The sequence below is a fragment of the Loxodonta africana genome, chromosome 1 (assembly GCF_030014295.1).
Source record: "Loxodonta africana isolate mLoxAfr1 chromosome 1, mLoxAfr1.hap2, whole genome shotgun sequence".
Classification (NCBI taxonomy): Eukaryota; Metazoa; Chordata; class Mammalia; order Proboscidea; family Elephantidae; genus Loxodonta; species Loxodonta africana.
In genome coordinates this window covers 2,060,580-2,081,834 of record NC_087342.1, presented here as the reverse complement: position 1 = coordinate 2,081,834, position 21,255 = coordinate 2,060,580, and the positions used below count along the sequence as shown (strand labels likewise).

General features: G+C 47.1%; 1 protein-coding gene across 2 annotated transcripts in view; it reads right to left on the bottom strand.

Moving 5' to 3' along the window:
• BOC (BOC cell adhesion associated, oncogene regulated) overlaps nucleotides 1–21,255 on the bottom strand; it is a 92,913-nt gene that overhangs the window by 25,780 nt on the left and 45,878 nt on the right. For both annotated transcript variants that reach the window (XM_023551802.1, XM_023551801.2), the window contains exons 3-4: nucleotides 16,914–17,094; nucleotides 16,004–16,282 (exon numbers count right to left, since the gene is read on the bottom strand). In XM_023551802.1, coding sequence (XP_023407570.1) covers nucleotides 16,004–16,282; nucleotides 16,914–17,010 — 376 coding nt within the window. In that variant the 5' untranslated portion in view covers nucleotides 17,011–17,094. The remainder of the gene's footprint in view (nucleotides 1–16,003; nucleotides 16,283–16,913; nucleotides 17,095–21,255) is intronic.

The following is a 21,255-nucleotide window of genomic DNA, read 5'->3' as shown; positions in this document are numbered from 1 at the left end:
CGATGTGTTCCAGCAAAACGACCATGTATCTCATAGACCTAATAATCATTTTCAGGGGGCTTCTTCATTTGACCCCGTTTTCCCTGATCCACCTTCAGGTCATCAAAGTTCAATTCTGTTTAATTGAAGAAGGTGGGCAAGACAGTACCTTGGACCAGATGCTTCGTGGGGTTACCAACATCCCCATCTCCAGGAGCTCAGCTGGACACTTAAAAAACAGTTTAGTATGTTTTGTTATGTATATATGAACCATAATAAAATTTAAAACAATAATTTAAATAATAAAATAAATCTTAAAAAAAAAAAAAGTTTGGCCTTCTACCCATCCAGACAATTCTCACATATAATCCTGTCCCCCTTCCTGCCCGTCCTTCAGGATCAAGGCAAGCCTGTGCTCACTGCTGAGCTTTGGACAGGCTCCACCAAATGGCGGGGGCATCACACTGGGCTGGCGTGGCAATGCTGCTGGGCAGCTCAGCAGCCTCGCGGCCAGGGCAGCTTTCTGGACTGGCTGATAATTGTGTTGTTCAGCTCTCCTGGCGTCCAAGCCCCTGTGGTGGCTTGCTGGGTCTATGGCTAATGCTACAAAGCCCAGAGTGCTTTTGCCCTACTGGAGCACAACTCTGTGGCATGCTAGCCCCAGGGGCCTTTCCTCCAATCTCAGCCCTTTCTTGAAAGACAGCAAAGGTGCAGGGGAAGTTAATACCAGCCTTCTCTGCAGAACGCTGGCCTCGCTGCTGCACTGCCGGACTTGGATTTGAGTCTGCGGAGGGCAGGGTGTGGGCGCTGTCTCACTGCGTGGCCTCTGGCCATGCGGGGCACTCCTATGCCCCAACTGCTTGACCACTGGACAGAGACTCACAACGCTATTCTCCATCCCCGCCCCCGAAGTGGCCTGAGGAACCATCGCTTGGCACGACCCCAAGGCTAGTCCTCCGAAATGAAGTGTTCTGCACGACCCCAAGGCTAGCCCTCCGAAATGAAGTGTTCTGCAAATGGAAAACCACAGTGGTCATCTGCTAAGGATGTGGAGAAACTACAGAAGCAGAGAAGAGGCTGGAGCCCCATGGTGCTTTCAGAAGGTCAGAACGCCTGGCACATGGTGAGGGGACAGTGCTGACTGTGGACTGGGCAAGCATTTCAGAAGCCACACATGCTGGACAGTGATTAAGTCCACTACCAGTCTGTAGCCCTGGCACACAGACCACTGAAGCCAAACCCAGCTGTATCCCACAAGGCTGGGCAAAGGCAGAACACTCTGTACTCAGCACTCGGCACAACCCCATCTCTCCAGGCGTCACTGATCGATTCATTCAGCCAGCCAGCCAGGCACTGCGGAATCCTGCCTATCAGTCCCGGCACTGCGGAATCCTGCCTATCAGTCCCGGCACTGCGGAATCCTGCCTATCAGTCCATGCACTGCGGAATCCTGCCTATCAGTCCCGGCACTGCGGAATCCTGCCTATCAGTCCCGGCACTGCAGAAGACACTAAGAGGATGTGGTTCCTAAGCAGAGAGTTTTTAACCTGAGAGATAAGACAAACAGACAACACACAAGGCGGGATATAATAATTCCTTCTGTTTCTGTTAAGAGTGGTGTCTCCATCCTGCTCTGATGAGTGGTGTCTTGGGGCTTAAAAGCTTGTGAGTGGCCATCCGAGACACAGCTAAGGGTCTCTTCCAGTCTGGAGCAAAGGAGAGTGGAAAAAAAAAACAAAAACAAAGACTCAAGGAAGCAATGAGTTCAAAGGACTAGTGGACCACATGAACCACAGCTTATACGACGACCCTGAGACCAGAAGAACTAGATGGTGCCTGGCTACCACTACTGAGTGCTCTGACTAGGATCACAACGCAGGAGAAAAAGGCAGAACAAAAAATCAAATTCATAAAAAAGACCAGACTTACTGGTCTGACAGAGACTGGAAGAACCCCCGAGACTACGGCCCCCGGACACCCTTCTGACCTGGAACTGAAGCCATTCCCGGAGACTATCTTCTAGCCAAACAACAGGCAAGCCCACAAAACAAACAGTTAACACCCGAGAGGAAAGTGCTCCTTAGAATGATTAATTATACGGGATCAAAACTGCAATATTTGCCCAAAAGCAAAGATGAGAAGGCAGGAAGGGGTAGAAAATCAGGATAAAAAGAAACAGGGAGCCCAGGGTGGAAATGGGGAGAGTGCTGACACATTGTGGGGAATGATGGCAAGGCCATGAAATATTTTATGTATAAGCTATCAAATGGGAAGCTTATTTGCTCTGCAAACTTTCACCTAACGAACAATTTTAAAAAAATGATGTCTGCAAGCATCGCCCCCCACCTCCACCAGCATTTCTGCCTGCCAGCTGACTGTGGTCTACAAAGAAACTCAGAAAGGGGTTCAGCAGAGTGAGCACTGTTCCTCCCCCTGCAGGCCAGGAGAGTGGAGGAATACATTTTTCCTGGCTGGCCAACTGCAACAAAAATCCTGGCTCTGGAGCCGTCTCCTGACAGCCATGGAAACATGACAGGAGATTTCTCAAACACACTTGCTGATGAAAGCAAGGCATGCTCTCTCTCATTTAAATAAAAACAGTTTCCATGGAGGAAAAAACAAAAAAAACACCTTTGCAGATGCCAAGTACATTCGTCATTAAATCCTACGTCTTTTCTTCTTTGAGTTCAGAAAGGGATTGGCCCCAGATTTGAGTGGGGGAGAAAGCTGAGGAAGGGGAAGAGATGAAAGTCCTAGGCTAATGAGGGCAGAACAGCAAAGTTGGGAAGGGAGGGAGAGCTCAGGGAGGTAGCCAGAAGAGGACAGGAGGCATACAAGGAAGAGTATGAGAGGAAGAAGGCAGAATAAAAAGAACCCATTTTGCAATGTTATTAAATGACTTACAATAAATTGGCCTAATGCTTCAAGAATTTCTTGGCTTGACACAATTAAAATATATATATTTTAAAAAGACATAATAAGAGGGTGAGAAATGTGATTAATCCTTGAACGCTAGTCAAGGCAGGGAGCCATGTCTCCATCGAGTCTGGCAGCCAGATGAACTCGGAAGATGTCTGCAGACCATCTCATTTATCTGATTTCAGTGCTGCTCTGAGGTAGGGCTGGCTAGCAGAACTGGGGACTTTCTTTTGGACTAGATGAAGGACTGAAATGGTTTGAAAAAAAAAATACACTGAAAAAAAGAGAGAAGAAAAAAAGGATTTCCTTGCCAGCAACCCACATCACACATATTTCTCTGATCAACCAAATATAAACTATAAACTTAGCACTGGGAAAATTAATGTGAGCCCTGGTGGTCTGGACTCATCAGAGCCGGAGCTGTATTCTGGCACAGCCAACGGCAGAGCTGGCGGGCTGCACAGGAAGAGAGGGAGGAGGACAAGGGGGCCGAAGCGCTCAGAGGGAGAAAGGAGACTCCTTCAGCGGGGCCCCTGGAAACGGAATTCCAGATGGCAGAGGCTCGGGCAGTGTCCTAAGGAAGTCAATCCACCCACGGTAGTTCCCGCTTTTTCCACCCTTGCACCTGAGGAATTCTGATCCCATCCAGCCACCACCTCTGATGGTGCCCGTGAAGTGCCAGGTGGGCCACAGAGCCACATTCACAGGTATCTCCCTCCGGAGGTCCTCAATTTCTCTTCAGTAGCCTTCCATGCTTCTGACATCCATCATTTTTTTCTTAATCCTACCTGAATTTATTTGCATCTTCAATCTGTCTGTATCCCGAGTTCTTCCTTTGTCCTTTCTTCTCTATTTCCTTAAAACTTCTAACATCCTAGAATTTGGTGAAAAATCCTTGTTCACCTTCTGCATACCCTTTTTGACCTTCCAGACTTCAAACACATCTTATCTGGAAGGCTTCCTCTTTCTAGACATCCACGGAGGGCCTTTGGTGTGGGGGGCCTGTGTAATGCACTGTGGATGCAGGGGTGACTGAGAACAGTCCCTGCCTCCAGGGGAGACTATCTAGGAGAGGGCGAGGGATGCAAACTTTGGGTGGTAAGGAAGCTTCAACGGAAGAACATGCTTCAGGTTTGGGAAGGCACATGGTCACAGATTGCTAGAGAAGATACTTGCATCTTGAAAACTGAGAAGGAGTTAGTTAATTCAAGGGAGGCGGGAGCTGTCTGGGGAAAGAAAAGGAGGGGGGAGGAAGTGTGGGAAGGGAAGGGAAGGTAAAACGCCGTAGGCAGACGGACCACCATTCCAAAGCAAAGGTAAAGCGCACTATGAGTTGACAAAGTGGCCGAGTTCGCTAAGCCTAGAATGTGTGACGTGAGGACAACAGTGGGAGGTGGGGCTGTGAGATGCACTTGCGTTTCATGCTGTGGTTCCAGGTGTTATCAAATGTTAGTAAGTGGAAGAGAACCAGAATCCCTCAGAATTAAGCACAACTCTATTTTCTCTCTACAGGGGAAAAACGGCCATTTTTGCCTCAGCAAGTTTTTTTCCTTTTGCTCACTTTTTTTTTTTTTTAAAGACAAGTAATAATCCTTAGGTATGAACACTTTGTCACTTTGTCCCATTCACAGGGCAGGCTCATCATTCTGCAGGTCCCAGGATTCTTGCCAGATTCCAAAAATGGTTGGAAGTCTAAAAAGCAAGGTCCAAGTAACAACCCCTAACTTTTCCACACACACACACAAAACGAGGAGCCAAGGGACTCACCTGCTCCCTTGGTTTTCTCTTTTTTATCTTAAATGAATCATCCTGCATCATGTTCCTTAAAGGATCCCAGTGATTTCAAGCCAGCAAATCAGCCTGTCCCTCACCTTCCTGTGTAAAAGGCTCCTCCAGGTTTGTTCTGGATCATCAGATCTATGGTCTGTACACGCTTAACCCACTATGTGGCTGATCCTCTTCTCTTCACTTAGGAAATGTACTTAGGTTTTCATTTAAGCACATGCCTGTGTGTGCAGTGAATGGGTTGAGAGTGGGGAGCAGTGGGGAGGGGTGCAGGGGTGGATTATCCAATAGGTGGGGTAAGCACAGCACTTACCTTGCTTACCAGATCATCTATAGTGAGCCATTTCACATTTTTTCACCACATCAAAGATTCTGCTTCTAGGCATGGCTGGCATTTCTCTCTTTCTCCCAACCCCACAGCACTTTCCTACAGAATCAAAGCCTCTTCAAATTTACAATCCCTGATGGGGTGGATGGTCCAGTGAGCAAGGTAAGTAAGCAGGTGCTTATTGTGCTTAGTACCTAATCTGTAGTGAACAATTTCACATGTGTTTCACCACATAAATCATGTGAAACTGCTCACTACAAATTAGGAAGTAAGCACCAAGAAGCCCATGCTTACCTTGGTCACTGGGTCCTTGGCATATTCCTGGTAGAAGACCACCACAGACTTGAGGTCTTGATTTGGTAAATATGGACAACTGCTAACTATGGAATTAAGACCCTGAATGTCTGCAGTAAACCTTGGCAACCAAGATGCAGAGCTTGTACCATGGGGTGTCTGGGTACTTGACTAGCACTGCTAATGCCATTTGAAGATTTCACCAGAACATCAGGGGAAATTCTTGTGAGGTATGAATTTCTGCCAACCCCACTTTTACTTGAGTCCAGTAGGAAACGGAAAGGGTTAATGCAACTTTAGGAGCCCTCTGGGTGGTACAGATGGTTAAGCAATGGGCTATTAACCAAAAGGTTGGGGTTTGAGCCCGCCCAGAGGTGCCTCAGAAGAAAAGCCTGGCAACCTGCTTCTGAAAGGTCACGGCCATGAAAACCCTGTGGAGCATAGTTCTTCTCTGAAATACACGGGTTGCCATGAGTCAGAATCAGCTCAACAGCACCGGTAGTGAGACTTGGGCCTAAAGCTCTATATGACACTCCTTATTTCATATTTAGATATTCAAGTTGTTTAGCATCTTTTGTGTCTAAGCTACCTTTCAGTAATTTTCTTGCCCAAATAGTGAAGTAAAATACACATAATTTATGGTATAAACAGCTACATTTCAAACCCAAACTAGGTCTCCTCTTCCAACTACTATAGCGCAGAGGCTGACTCATGCTCACCCTGGCGAGTGTCTTCAGCCCCAGCTTTAAGCTGCAGGCCCCTTCCCCTCTAGGGACAGCTCAGGAAGCCACCTGTGTTTTCTTTCCTGCCCCAACTCTTCTTCCCACAGCCACCCCTTCATCCCCAAAGCAAAGAGCTTGCATAATTCCCTGAGAAGCACAACACACAAATGTTTTCCCAGTAAGAACCGAATGGCTCCTTCTTGTTTTGTCAGGGAGCCACTGGCTGACTGAACCAGTCTGGGGTGGGGGGAGACATAGTGTTAGAAAAAACACTCTAAGGTTTCCTCTCTTAATTAGAAAACATGCATTCCCAAAGGCAGAAGAGATAAGAAACAGTGGGAGCTGAAGAAGGGGGGATGAGAGCAGAATGGGATGAGGCAGGGAGACAGAGAAGCACGGGTGGTTAGATTAACAATCTGCTTGGACTCACTTTGGAGATAAAAAGCCCCTAAGTACACAATGTGAGAGCTGAATTCAGCCGGTGAAGGCCTGAGAAAGGTATGTGAGGAATCAAAAGAACTAGAGATAAAGCTTGTCCCACGCACATTCTTCAAGGCTCAACTCCCAGGTCTTCCTCAACCCCCAGAAACTGCCATGAACCACTGCTACTACCTGAGCTCCATTAACACCTTTTACATCTCTACTAGGCCACTCCTAGTAAAAGAACAGTAAAAGAACTGAACAGAAGATTTCAAAAGTCCTCTCCAGGAGACAAAATAAACTATTATAATGACATGTGCAAAGAGCTGAGGATGGAAAACCAAAAGGGAAGAACATGCTCGGTGTTTCTCAAGCTGAAAGAACTGAAGAAAAAATTCAAGTCTCGAGTTGCAATAGTGAAGGATTCCATGGGGAAAATATTAAATGATGCAGGAAGCATCAAAAGAAGATGGAAGGAATACACAGAGTCATTATACCAAAAAGAATTAGTCAATATTCAATCTTTTCAAGCAGTGGCATATGATCAGGAACCGATGGTACTGAAGGAAGAAGTCCAAGCTGCTCTGAAGGCATTGGCGAAAAACAAGGCTCCAGGAATTGATGGAATATCAATTGAGATGTTTCAACAAACAGATGCAGCGCTGGAGGTGCTCACTCGTCTATGCCAAGAAATACGGAAGACAGCTTCCTGGCCAACTGACTGGAAGACATCCATATTTATGCCTATTCCCAAGAAATGTGATCCAACCAAATGTGGAAATTATAGAACAATATCATTAATATCACATGCAAGCAAAATTCTGCTGAAGATCATCCAAAAACGGCTGTAGCAGTATATCGAAAGGGAACTGCCAGAAATTCAGGCCAGTTTCAGAAGAGGGTGTGGAACCAGGAATATCATTGCTGATGTCAGATGGATCCTGGCTGAAAGCAGAGAATGCCAAAAGGATGTATACCTGTGTTTTATTGACTATGCAAAGGCATTTGACTGTGTGGATCATAACAAATTATGGATAACACTGCAAAGAATGGGAATTCCAGACCACTTAATTGTGCTCATGAGGAACCTTTACACAGATCAAGAGGCAGTTGTTCGGACAGAACAAGGGGATATTGATTGGTTTAAAGTCACAAAAGGTGTGCATCAGGGTTGTATTCTTTCCCCATACCTATTTAATCTATATGCTGAAAAATAATCCGAGAAGCTGGACTATATGAAGAAGAATGGGGCATCAGGATTGGAGGAAGGCTCATTAACAACCTGCGTTATGGAAATGACACAACCTTGCTTGCTGAAAGTGAAGAGAACTTGAAGCACTTACTAATGAAGATCAAAGCCCACAGCCTTCAGTATGGATTGCACCTCAACATAAAGAAAACAAAAATCCTCACAACTGGACCAATGAGCAACATCATGATAAACAAAGAAAAGATTGAAGTTGTCAAAGATTTCATTTTACTTGGATCCACAATCAACAGCTATGGAAGCAGCAGTCAAGAAATAAAAAGACGCATTGCATTGGGCAAATCTGCTGCAAAGGACCTCTTCAAAGTGTTGAAGAGCAAAGATGTCACCCTGAAGACAAAGGTGCGCCTGACCCAAGCCATGGTATTTTCAATCACATCGTATGCATGTGAAAGCTGGACGCTGAATAAGTAAGACCAAAGAAGAGTTGACGCCTTTGAATTGTGGTGTTGGCAAAGAATATTGAATATACCACGGACTGCCAAAAGAATGAACAAATCTGTCTTGGAAGAAGTGTGGCCAGAATGCTCCTTAGAGGCAAGGATGGCGAGACTGCGTCTTACATACTTTGGACATGTTGTCAGGAGGAATCAGTCCCTGGAGAAGGACATCGTGCTTGGCAAAGTACAGGGTCAGGGGAAAAGAGGAAGACCCTCAATGAGGTGGATTGACACAGTGGCTGCAGCAATGAGCTCAAACATAACAACGATTGTAAGGATGGCGCAGGACTGGGCAGTGTTTTGTTCTGTTGTGCGTAGGGTCGCTATGAGTCTGAAGGGACCGGATAACACCTAACAACAACAGGCCACTCCGGTCTGATGTGCTTTATGGCTAACGTGTTACTCCAGCCACCCTGGTCTGCTATGCTTTACGGCTAACGTGTTACCCCAGCCACCCTGGTCTGCTATGCTTTACGGCTAACGTGTTACCCCAGCCACCCTGGTCTGCTATGCTTTACGGCTAACATGTTACTCCAGCCACCCTGGTCTGCTATGCTTTACGGCTAACGTGTTACCCCAGCCACCCTGGTCTGCTATGCTTTACGGCTAAGGTGTTACCCCAGCCACCCTGGTCTGCTATGCTTTACGGCTAACGTGTTACTCCAGGCACCCTGGTCTGCTGTGCTTTACGGCTAACGTGTTACTCCAGCCACCCTGGTCTGCTGTGCTTTACGGCTAACGTGTTACTCCGGTCCATCTTCTCCACTAGTCTGAGGGAGCGTCCACGGCAGGGGCCGGGTTTTGTCCTGCGCTACTGAGAATTCTAAATACTACCCGATTCCCAGGCACCAACCTCCGGAACATGCAGACGCAGAACTCAGACCAGAAAGTGAGTGGTTTGCTATTGCCAAAGTGGAACTCGTGAACCTTGGTCTCGTCTTATTTAATAAGTTTTTAGGAATAGAACATACTGTTACACGGTGAAGTACTGAGGAAGAAACTGAATATTAATTGTGGCAAGAGAATATGTTCTTGGAAGATCACTGTAGTGATTGCTGGAAATGAAAGAAATTCTATCTGCCTCTCTCTTTCTCTGTCTACCTATCTACCTACCCACCTACCTACCTACCTACCTACTTACATACCTATCTGCCCACCTACCTACCTACCTACCTATCTTTTATTTGTTTACTTATTGCTTGCTTGCTTATTTCTCCTCTTATTCTCTCCACCCCTCCATTCTACAAAGGATTTGAAGTGGCTTGTCCAGATATATTCTATAAAATATAACCTTTTAAAGTCAAAAGTCAAGGCCCAGAAAAACATAAATTAAAGTGCTTACGGCAAATTAGAATTCAGACATGAAGGATCTGATGAGATTGCCAAACATGAACCACAGTTTTGTGTCTGAGATGCCTGTGGCTGCAGCGAATCCTAAGGACAAGTCTAGGCAAAGGCAAGAGGGCTTGATAAAACTATTCCTGCACCCAGGAAGGAGCCGTGATGATGGGGTCTCTGTGCCTGGTTCTCCAATGGCACAGCTTCATTCAAGACACAAAAAGTCCAGAGGGCTGAGGGAAGCCTGTGCCCACAAAAGCTGGGAACAACAAGTGCACCAGCAGTGTGGTCACATTTAGGTTGAAAGGTGCCATTCATGATTTTCGGGCTTGGACTTAAGGGGACTCTAGTGTCAGTTGCCTTCAAAGACACATGTTCTTAAACTACTCCAGGCAGATGATATCTCTGAGGTGGATGGTGGGAGTTACAGGAAACTAGAAATACTTTAAGGAGGAAAAGTCTACCGTGCTCCTTGACTGCCCAGTCTAGTCCAGGGTCAGAGCCCAGAAGACCTTCAATGAAGTGTCTGATGGGAATCCCAGGTAGGGGGAGCTGAGCGAGAGGAGCCGTGGCTTCTGTCTGTGAAATATACCATGCTGAGGGCCAGGGTCAGCCCAGCCTGCCAGCCACAACTGGATGTGTGTCTGCATGGAAGAAGAGGCAACAATGAACCCAAAGAAGCAAAAATGGGCAGCCCTGCAGGCTACACTGACGTCACACAACGTGGTGACACAGGCTGCTCCAGGGGGCTGTTAACTTGGGAACCTGGGAACACATACATGATGGGAGCTACAAACTCATAGTAAATGGGGTAGTTCTCTCTTCCTAACCAGTCAGTCTTCATTCTTGGCTCTGGCTATGAATGGAAGGGAGTCCCTGGGTGTTCCAGATGGTTAATGCACTCAGTTGCTAACTGAAAGGTTGGAGGTTCAAGTCCACCCAGAGGTGCCTTAGAGGAAAGACTTGGCAATCTACTTCCAAAAAATCAGCCATTGAAAACCCTACGGAGCACAGTTCTTCACTGACACACATTGGCGGGGGGGCGCCATGAATTGGAATCAACTCATAGCAACTGGTTTATGACTGGAAGCTTTGTCACCCCCTGAATGCTTATCCTAAGGGATACTCCCAGATTCGGGCAGTAGAAGGCTAGACACAGGCACACAGGCCCCAGAGCCTGCAGCAAGGAGACACTCCACAAAGCTTTGTTGACCAAACGGGTGACTGAATGAAGTTTGGAATTTGCAAAATGCTTCAAAATATTACTATCACATATTGTTGCATCTGATTCTCGAACAAACCTCACGAGGCTGGTGATGTAAGCATTACAGCGCTAATTCACAGCTGTGGAGATCTGAGAGATGAAGTCATGTAATGTTAAATGGCAGAGCTAGGACTTCAAGCCAGGATTGTTTGTTCCTTGTTTTTCCCACGAAACCACCGTGGCTCTTCATTTTATTCATGTATCAAACTGTGGACTCCTGGTTGTCTGCTGACCTTGACTAAAAGTGAGAGAGTCATGAAGGCCGTTGTCCAAGGGAACTCCTTGCTTTCCTGTCAGCTGTCACCAGTGTCAACTGCTGGCTCATCTCCTGATCTCTGAAGACAGGGGAGAGGCTAATTCAGGAGTGCATGCCTGGTCTTAGAGCTCAAAGGCCTTATGGGCAAGTTGTGGATCTGTTCTCACATACCACCGTAAACTGGAGACTTTACCTTAGTTTGAGAAGTAAAATTCTCAGAATTACTACCCAGCTACCACCTATTTTTATTTCCAGCTACTACTGGCACTAGGGATGATGGGATAATTGGGAGAACTAAAGAACCGAAAACTTAAAAAAAAAAAAAAGTTAAAAATAAAAAATTAAGTACCATCCTGTCTGGAGCAAAGGAGAACAACAACAAGAACAAAAAACTAAGGGCACAAGGAATATAGTAAATCAATGGTCCACATGAACCACAGCCTCCATTCGCCTGAGCCCAGAAGAACTAGATGGTGTCCAGCTACCACCACTGACTGCTCTGATGGGGATCTCAATAGAGGGTCCCGAACAGAACAGAGGAAAAAATGTAGAACAAAATTAAAATTCACAAAAAAGACCAGGCTTACTGATCTGACAGAGATTGGAAGAATTCCCAGGACTACGGCCCCTGGACACTCTGCTAACTCAGAACTGAAGCCACTCCGGAAGTCTACCTTACAGCCAGGTTAGACATACCCGTAAAATAATTAAACACACATGAGGAACGTGCTTCTTAGTTCAATCATGTAGATACGACCAAATGGGCAACACTGCCTGGAAGCAAAGATAAGAAAGCAGGAAGGGACAGGAAAACGGGACAAATGGAAATGGGAACGACGGGTGGAAAGGGGGAGACTGCTGACACATTGCAGGGATTGCAACCAATGTCATGAAACAATTTGTATATAAATTTTTGAATGAGAAACTAATTTGAGCTGTAAACTTTCACCTAAATCACAGTAAAACTGAAACTAAAAAAACAAACGATTAAGTAGGGGTTTATTTGCATGGTAGATTATCAGAGCTGAGGGACAGAAAATAGTTTTCACATTGTAGGGAGCTCTGGGGAACTGGTTGTGGCTGCCTTCCTGTCCTGAGGATAATTCTGAGGCTGAATCACGGTCCAGCAAGAAAGAGTCTCGTGTTCACTGAGCAATGCCCGCTGTTGGTTCCGGAGCCCAGAGGGGGAACGGTTGATCCGAGTGGAGTGATTTCCTCCTTGATGTAAAGCTCGTGAAAAGAAAGATAAAAGGAAGAGGAATCAAGGATATCAAAGCCGAAAGCATTTCAAAAAAGCAAGAATTGGATGAGATAGTCTGAAGTGAAGCACCAGCAGCAGGAGATCTGCCCCCAAAAGGGAAAAGTTCAGGTTAAATAGGGGGAAAAAAAAAGATCTCCACAGAGGTGAGCCAGGTGAACACCTCCACAGGAGGGAAGACGGCCATTGTCCACACAGCTGGGACTGCCTAGAGTGGAGGGTGGGTGCACAGGTGGGACTTCATTTTATCTAAAGACCTGATGTCACCAGGTAGGGGTGAGTTCCAAGTGGAAGCCCCAACATCCAGTGCTGGAGTGAAAGGGTTCCTGATCAGCAAAGCTCTCGCCAGAGGCCTCCTTTCTTCCCACCCCCTAAGTCCTAGCCCCTTTCATCTAAAACTCCAAGTGAGCTTCAGGACTTGGACACAGGAGACAGCCTCTGGCCAGGTAGGCCAAATAGCAACTGCTTTGTCCGAGGAGGAATATCTGAGCACGTGCAGAAGAGGCCCCAGGAAAAGGAAGCCTGAAATGATGCGTGCATGTGTGCTTGCGTGTGCATGGGCACGCACTGCCCTGCCTCCGTCTGAATGCAGACCATGCTTTTGGTAATCCCATCTACCGCTGGCCTCCCTCCCGCATCAGCCAACCAACAAAACACAGCCCCCATTCTGCTCAGGAATGTGCTTTCAGAAACTTAATCTAACTGCTGAGCCTGGGCCAAATCCCCCAATGGCATCAAGCCAAAGACAGCACCCCTTCTCCTGCCCCCTCCCGCCTTCTTGCCATATCATCTCTGCTGCCTGCAGGTTTGGGAGGCTGCAGTTCCACCCCACCGGCTCCCTCTTGCTCTCTCTCTCTCTTTCCAGCACTTCTTCATCCTTCCAGTCAGGCCCAAACGTTTTACTTCTGATTCATGTCTAAATGACAAGCCAAGAGTTCTTAGCTTTCCAACAAGCCAGCTCGGCTCCTGCACAAGCCTTCTCTCGCTGTGCCTTCTTGGGCAGCCACCAAACTCTTTCCTTTGTCCTCACTGCCAACTGCAGGTCCCCTCAAGCACCAGAGAAAGAGGCGGCCAGGGATTTTTTTTTAAACGAAGGCCATAAATTGTCTCTGCTCACACAGATACACCTTGAAGCCAAAGGAAGGTTCCAACATAAACCTTCTACTCCAACACTCCCTTCTTCCAAAGAATAAAAGGCTCAGCCTGGCTCCTAATTAGGCCAAATTGACAGTTATGGAATTGCTTGAAATGAGTCCCTACAGACACACACGCTGACCATTTGCAGATAAAACCTTCCCCTTCCTCCCCCCCGACCCCCAGATGAGCAGCATCACTTTTAAAGGCACAAATGGTGCCCAAAGGCACATCTTATTTGTAATAACGAACATCTGGAAGTGACCTAATTTCCCAGCAATAGGATAAGGGTTCAGTACACTACAGCACAGCCACTCGTGGGATGTTCTAGGGCCATTAGTGATTACAACCATGCTCTGGTGGAGAAAGGTGGGGTGGCATTAACCAGGAAGGGGCGTGAGGGAACCCACTGGAATGATGGTCACGCGGACGTATAAACCCATACCCAAACCCACGTCCATCCAGTCAATTCCGACTCATAGATACCCTGCTGGACAGAGTAGGACTGCCCCATAGAGTTTTCAAGGCTGTGCTCTTTATGGAAGCACACTGCCACATCTTTCTCCTTGGAACAGCTGGGTGGGTTCAAACCACCGACCTTCCGGTTAGCTGCTGAGTGTTTAACCCCTGCGCCACCAGGGCACTTCAGGTGATTCATTGAAGATTAGTGTACTTTGTGTAGTTTACTGTATACATTATGCGTTTTATACTCAATAAAAAACAAAAAGGAAATATGTCAAGGGGAGAAATTAAAAATAGAAACCTACATTCAGTAGTATAATTATGACAATGTAAAACCACGGATAAAGACCAGGCAAGCAGACACCAAAATGATAATGGTAGTTGGGTGAGGGTGGTGGGCTTAGGGGAGGCAGCGTTTTCTGTATATTTGAAACTTCCTTTATAGCGTAATTATAGTGTAATTACAGTGTTAAAAAGTAAATGAAGAGTATGATGGTAGGAAGTGTAGCGCTGACCACAGCCCTCTTTGCTGTAATGGTATGACCCCTCCGAGCTCTCCCTTCTCACCTTCCTCACCCAAGTCCCCTCGCACCCCTGCACCCCTTCTGCAAGCACAGCTGGTACGGCCTCCCCCCATCACTGAGCACTGAAAGCCTGCTCAGTGGATCCCTGCACCCAATGGGTGCTCCGACTGTATGGGGGGGCTCCAAGATACAGCCCAAGGTCAGCCGGCCCCCTGGGGTGACAGATCAGAATACATCCCACCTTTCTCCCCTTGACTATTTCCCAAGAAAACGAAGAAGCTGCCTGTAGCGGGCATTCCTTTCTCCTGCCAAGCAGAGCCCCTCTGTGAACAGAGGGCAGGGAGGGGCCTTTTCTCCTTTCTCTTCTCCTTTCCCACCTCTCAGCACTTTTCCCACATGCCCCGGGGACCCCAAGTGGCTTAGGTACAGGTGCATTTCAGAAGTTTGCTGCCTTAGGCATGACCCATGAAGTAAGACCATCGTCCAGAGGGTCGTGATGATGGTGAACACAGAAGTCTTAAGCAGGGCTGTCAGGGACAGAAGTCCCTGCCAAGTCCCGAGGGAACAAACTCTGGAAATCGTCTCAAAGTTTAAATTCAAATGACATTAAAGTCCCAACAAGTTTCCCTATTCCCTACGGGAAAGAGGCCATGTTGGAGGAAATTCGTAATATTTCCTGGTGCTAGGCTGAGCATGTAAGACTTCTCTGTAGCCTTCAGTAGTTTTTTTCATCAGTCCAGTCTCATTTTCCGTGTGTGTGATGGGTAGGGAATCAGATAGTGTGTGTACTGTGCCTGGAACACAGCCCACTCAAAACCAAAAAAACCAAACCCACTGTCGTCGAGTCGATTCTGACTCATGGCAACCCTATAGGACAGAGTACGACTGCCCTATAGAGTTTCCAAGGAGTGCCTCATGGATTCAAGCTGCAGACCTTTTGGTTAGCTGCTGTAGCACTTGACCACTATGCCACCAAGGTTTCCCAGCCCACTCAAGAGGTGATTAATTGCAGTAACATGAAGGCTTCCCTCCTGCATCCTCCTTTGACCAAACTGTCACCTCTTCTCGCTTCCACTCTCCTCCTCATTTTGTCACCATTTCCTTTTCATCAAGTTTTGCTATTTCTATTCCAGGCCTCCGGAATATGCTTGCCCCTCACAGAAAGGCGGGAGGCCAAATCTGGAATGGGAGGCTCTGTGCAGATGACAGAGAGCCTCTGGCTGTGGGCAGTGAGGATGAGCGAGGGGGGTGAAAGGTGATGAGCAACAAGTCTGCAGAATGGCCTCTAAAACCACACGGTGTCTAAGTTGAAGGGCATGGCATGGCCCAGCCCTGGGACCCACAGAAACAGTTCAGCCATGTCAACAACACTGACCAGTTGACCTCTCTCTCTGTAGTGATTCCAAACATTGACCCTATTTAGAGTGAAGCTTCGTAATGCCACAATGGCCCCCCACTTGGTGATTAGATCATCTGGGTTTTATTGGGCAGCAAGCGCCCTCTGATTTGAAATTTCAGCTGCTACATCACCTTTGACAGAAAGACCAGTGATGGGGCTGTGTGAATGGTAGGGAAGAAAGAGACGGAGCAGGGAAAAAGACTGCAGCACTCACTGGCTAGTGTCACCATGGCTGGCACGCTGGCCACGGCCCCTGCAGGCATCCGGGCCACACACTGGTACCGTCCCACCGTGTGGTTGTTGAGGGCGGTGATGACGAGGGTCCCGCGGGTGATGAGGACCCCCAGAGCATCATCTGAGCCATTCAGCTCCTTCCCGTTCAGGCGCCAGGTGATGTCCATCCACGGGGGCTCTACTGCACAGCCCAGGATCACAGTTCCCCCGAGCTTCTGGACGGTGGAAGTGGGCTGGACAGTGACCTGGGGGACCTTATCTGGAGGAAGAACAGAGATGCACAGTGAACTGACGCCCCCAACCAAGCAGCACCACCCAAGCCACCTTCCAGAGCAGAGTACCGCAGATGAGCTGATTATTCTCAGTAACTCTGCTGCCCTTGGGTCCGTTCCTCAACCGGTCCTTATTTCCCAGAAAGTAGTCTTGGAGCAGCGGTGTGGCGTGAGGGCGAAAGAGACCAGGCTTTGGAGCTGGAAGGACGTGGGTCTGCATCCCTGCACTACTGAGCAGTGTAACGTTGGCCTCTGAGTCTCCATTCTTATCTGTAAAATGCAGCTAATAATGCCTGCCTCTCAGGGCTGTCGTGAGGCTTGGAAACAATGCGTGTAAATTGCCTGTCATAATCTCATGTAATAAGTGCTCAATAAAAGGCAGCTGTTGTTATTATTGCCCCTCCTCCTCTGACATAGCTCTGACCATTTTGTTGTGGTCTTTCTCATCTTGTATTCTTGAGCACATCCCTAGAGGCCAGTGAGAGTGAACTGTTCTTTGAATTCAGGAAGAGGAAGGCCTTTTTAAAGAGCTGTTGTAGAATGCTAATGCTTCCATTTTCCATGAGGGGCCAAGTGTTCTCCCAGGAGGGCAGGCTAAGAAAGAAAGGAAGTACTCACTCAAGTCTGCCAAGCAGCCTGCTGTGGCGAAGAGGAGGCAGGCCAGTGTGACCGCTGGCTTCTTCCCTCTCTGAACCGTCGTCACCCCAAGCAGCATGGTGGATCACAAAGGGTCCCAACCCAACGTCCCATAAGCCACCGCAGGTCACTCAAAGAAGACAGTGCAGTTCCCTACAGCACTCTGTAGTGAAAGAGAGAGAGAGGGTTGGCTATGGTGAGAACGCCTGGCTGTCCCTGCCATAGCCACAGGGTGTGGCTCATTCTCTGGCCCCAGCTGCCATTGCACTCACTGGCCACATTCGAAGTGTAGATTTGGCCGAGCCACTGGGAGGCTGGAGAACACTCCTGTGCCACTGTTCATCTAAGAGAAGCTTCTTAGGAGTTGCCCCCCTGAGCTAGAAGGTGATTTTATGCCTGTAAGAACACTAGGGCAGACGATTTTTGGAACAGTATTGTCACGTGTATAAGACATATAAACCACTCATTGCTGTTGAGTCGATTCTGACTCATAGTGACCCTGTAGGACTCCCCCACAGGGTTTCCAAGGAGCAGCTGATGGATTCAAACTGCTGACTTTTTGGTTAGCAACTGAGAGCTTAACCACTGTACCACCAGGGTTCCATAAGACATATAGGATCTCCCTTTTAAGGCATGTTACTAACGAATGAATGATCAACTCACTAAAGATTTTCTGCATTGATTCTCACCACCCCAGCTCTATGGCTATGCTCCTGTGAACTCTTCCCTATTTCTGGAATGAACCTCACCTTCCTTAGCTGTCTCTAACCTCAAACACAGGCAAAAGTCACATGTGAGCCACGGTCCCTCACTTTTCGGGGCGTATGCCTTATTTTAGCTTCACTTGGTGACTTTCTCTTCTTTCTCTTTTTTTTTCTCCCCTTGATGCTGGAATTCCAGTGTTCTCCATTCTCTACAAAATCTGTGCTCTTGCTGATTGCCCAGGTTGCATCTCTGAACCAGAACGAACTTCCTGTGGGCTATCAATTGTGCTCGAGCTCCGGCTGCCTGGTGACACGTCTCAGCTATCATCCACCCTCTGCCTAGGACTCTAACCCCTCGCTATCCACAGTGGTATTTCTTTATGCCTCCCTGAAGCTATTTCCTTAAAAGAGTCATTGAAATCACACAGGGTACAGATTTATGCTAACACACATCTGTGACAGTCAAAACCAAGATTCTGCTTCTTTAACTATGCTTTTCACTGACATAGAATATTAGGCAAATAAGGAAGGTGTATCAACATCGTTGGCGTCCTCTGGGTGATGCAAACAGTTTATGCTTGGCTACAAACTGAAAGGTTGGAGGCTTGAGTCCACCCAGAGGCACCTGGGAAGACAGGCCTGGTGATCTGCTTCTGAAAAATCATATACTGAAAACCCTATGGAGCGCATTTCTACTCTGACACACAAGGGGTCGTCATGAGTTGAAATCAACTCGACAGTAACTTTTTTTTAAATCAATATCCTTATTAGCAGGGCAGCATCATGCCAATGATCTGGGCAGTAAACAAATACACCTGAATCATGCGTTTGTACTAATACCAACATTTCCAGGACTGTGACATATATTCAAATTGTTAACTCTTCTGGACTAATTTACCTGACCAGTGATCCTTTCCAAGACTTACAGTTACCACTGAAAAACCAGGGGAAGTAGTAAAGCTCTCCAGCTGAGAGATCGGTGTGGCTCACCAATCTCAGAAGTCCTCGCTGTTTGCACAGTTGTTTGCAAGAGATGGTCTTGTGCCTTCCAACACCCAGCACACCTGGCCTAGAGGTCTGAAGGCTGGAGCCCGAGGACCTTGCCCTGTGTAGAAAGTACCTCAGATGGGCCTCCACCTCTTCATTCTTCACGGGCCTTTGGCTGGTTTGCTTTCCACCTGGTTGCTGAGAGGCCATGCCTCACATATACTTTGCCTCATCAGCACCTGGACTAGGATCCTCAGAGACACTAGATCTAGGTCCCCAGCCCCCACACTGACGTTCCGAATATGCCTTCAAAAAAAAGTTCTTTCCCTTTGATTTTTATTCTCCCCTTTGCCTTGTGGCTTCTACATGAGAGGACTCGAAAGACTTCTTGTCTGCTCTGGGAAAGGAAAAGGGGATGTTTTCTAAGAACGTTTTTGACAGAAACTTTTTAAAAACGTTTTTTAAGACAAAGGTCCCCAGACTGTGGAAAGTCCCACTGCCTCAAGCAGCTTGCCTTACGTTAACATCCTGGTTCCCCTCTCCATAACTGTGGCCCAAAACTAGAGGAAATTGGCAGGAATCAGTTTAGGTGTCACACTGACATTCTGAATAACCTGTTAGCTCATTAAGTGTCTCATACATAGCAGCTTCACTGCCTCTGGGTGGAGTTTAACCCCCACTTTCTGAACACATGATGCATGAAGTTGTATGTAAACCCTATTGTGCCTGTGTAGTATGATTGAGTGTTGCCGATGTAATTTGTATGAACTTGCTGCTTGTAAACCCTAGAAAAGTAACCTTCCCACTCGCCTTTGCTGAGCAGTCTTGGCAGTAGCAGCCCCGACTGTTCCTTTCTTTGCACAACGAAATAAAGGAGGCTTTCTACTCTCCCACCTTGGTCTCTCACTTATTGGCTGAGACAAGTCACGCCAAGCAGAACCTGGGTTCTGGCAACATTTTCAAAAGTTCTTTTCTGACAAATTAAAATAATTTCCTGTGGGTGTAGAAATAAAGCTTTTGCTCTTTTTCAGACGATCCGGTAAATCAAAGTGCTGTGTTATTAACTAGTCGCCATTGAGTAGATTCTGACTGATGGCAACCCCACATGTGCAGAGTAGAACTGTGCTCCAAAGGGTTTTCAAGGCTGTGACCTTTTGGAAACAGATCGCTAGGCTTTTCTTCTGAGACATCTCTGGATGGGCTCCAACTGCCAACCTTTCAGATAATAGGAGAATGTGTGCCACTATGTACAGCTAAGCAAGGTGAAATTTTATTAGGAGAATGCTTACTACTATGTACCAATGCCTGTTAAATCCTTCACACAGAGTCTCTTTTAATCTCACAACCGCTCTACAAGGTGGATGCTATTATCCCCATTTTACGGGCGAGGAAATCGAGGTCCTGAAGGAACCTTGCCCAAAGCCACATAACTGTAGGCCTGAATTAAAATCCAGGCTGGGCTGATTCCAAAGCTCTGTGCTTTTAACCACGATATCACCCTGCCTTTTCTATCAGGGCTCTGCACCCAATAAGGAGAAGAAAAAAGAAAAAACCAAGCCTGTTGCTGTTGAGTTGTAATGACCCAATAGGACAGAGGAGAACTGCCCCACAGAGTTTCTAAGGAGCAGCTGGTGGACTCATACTGCTAACCTTTTTTTTTTTTTAGCAGCTGTAGCTCTTAACTACTGCACCACCAGGGCTCCTGCCCAATAATAGGTGCTTAACAAACATAGCTGGAATAAGGGTGAAGTAGAACACTGAGGAATTTTAACAGTGATTCTTAGAGAAAAAGTTCATTAATATGTATGCAAACCATTACCCCAAAACCAAGCTTTTGGCATCCTCTCAGTTTTTCAGAAACTTGTTTTAATTCTCTAATTTTTCCCAATGAAATAATGTATTTATGTAGAGAACACTGCATGAGCTCCTAGTTACAGGATTTAGGGAACATAACTCCAGTTTCCCCACTAATTAAGGAGACTGATAACACCTGTTCCTTCCCTAGGTCCCTTGCTGGCGTAAACAGGGAACATGCTTGGCTGCTAACCAAAAGGTTGGCAGTTCAAGTCTACCCAGAGGCACCTTGAAAGACCTGGTGACCCATTGCATAAAAATCAGCCACTTGAAAACCCTGCGGAGCACAGTTCTACTCTGACACACAAGAGGTCGCCATGAGTCGGAATCTAGGACAACTGGTTTGGTTCCTTCCCTGTCCAAAAGGGGCAGGGGGACAGAAAATGAATACGAAATAATAAAAGGCAAAAAGAGTGCAAAAAGATAGAGCAGGAAAGGAGAGCTGTTTCTTATCTGAGCAGACAGGCTACAGAGGTGTTTGAGTTGTAAAGTCCACAAAGATTTTACTGAGGAAACTCAGCCCAGACCCCCTCCTGCTTAACGAGGACCAGCCAAACAATTCCTGTTACTTCTGCACCCTCAGTGATTTATAAGGTTCCAAATGGAAACAGATCCCACTGTTGCGGCCAGCCACCAACCTGCTTTTAAAAGCAACAAGGAGAAAAGAAAGCTGGGAAGCAATGGGGTGGGGGTGAGGGGGCGAGCACCAGAAGCAGGTATCCAAAGAAAGGAGCTAACTCATTCATCCCCCACAACAGAGTTGCCAGCAGGTACTGCTC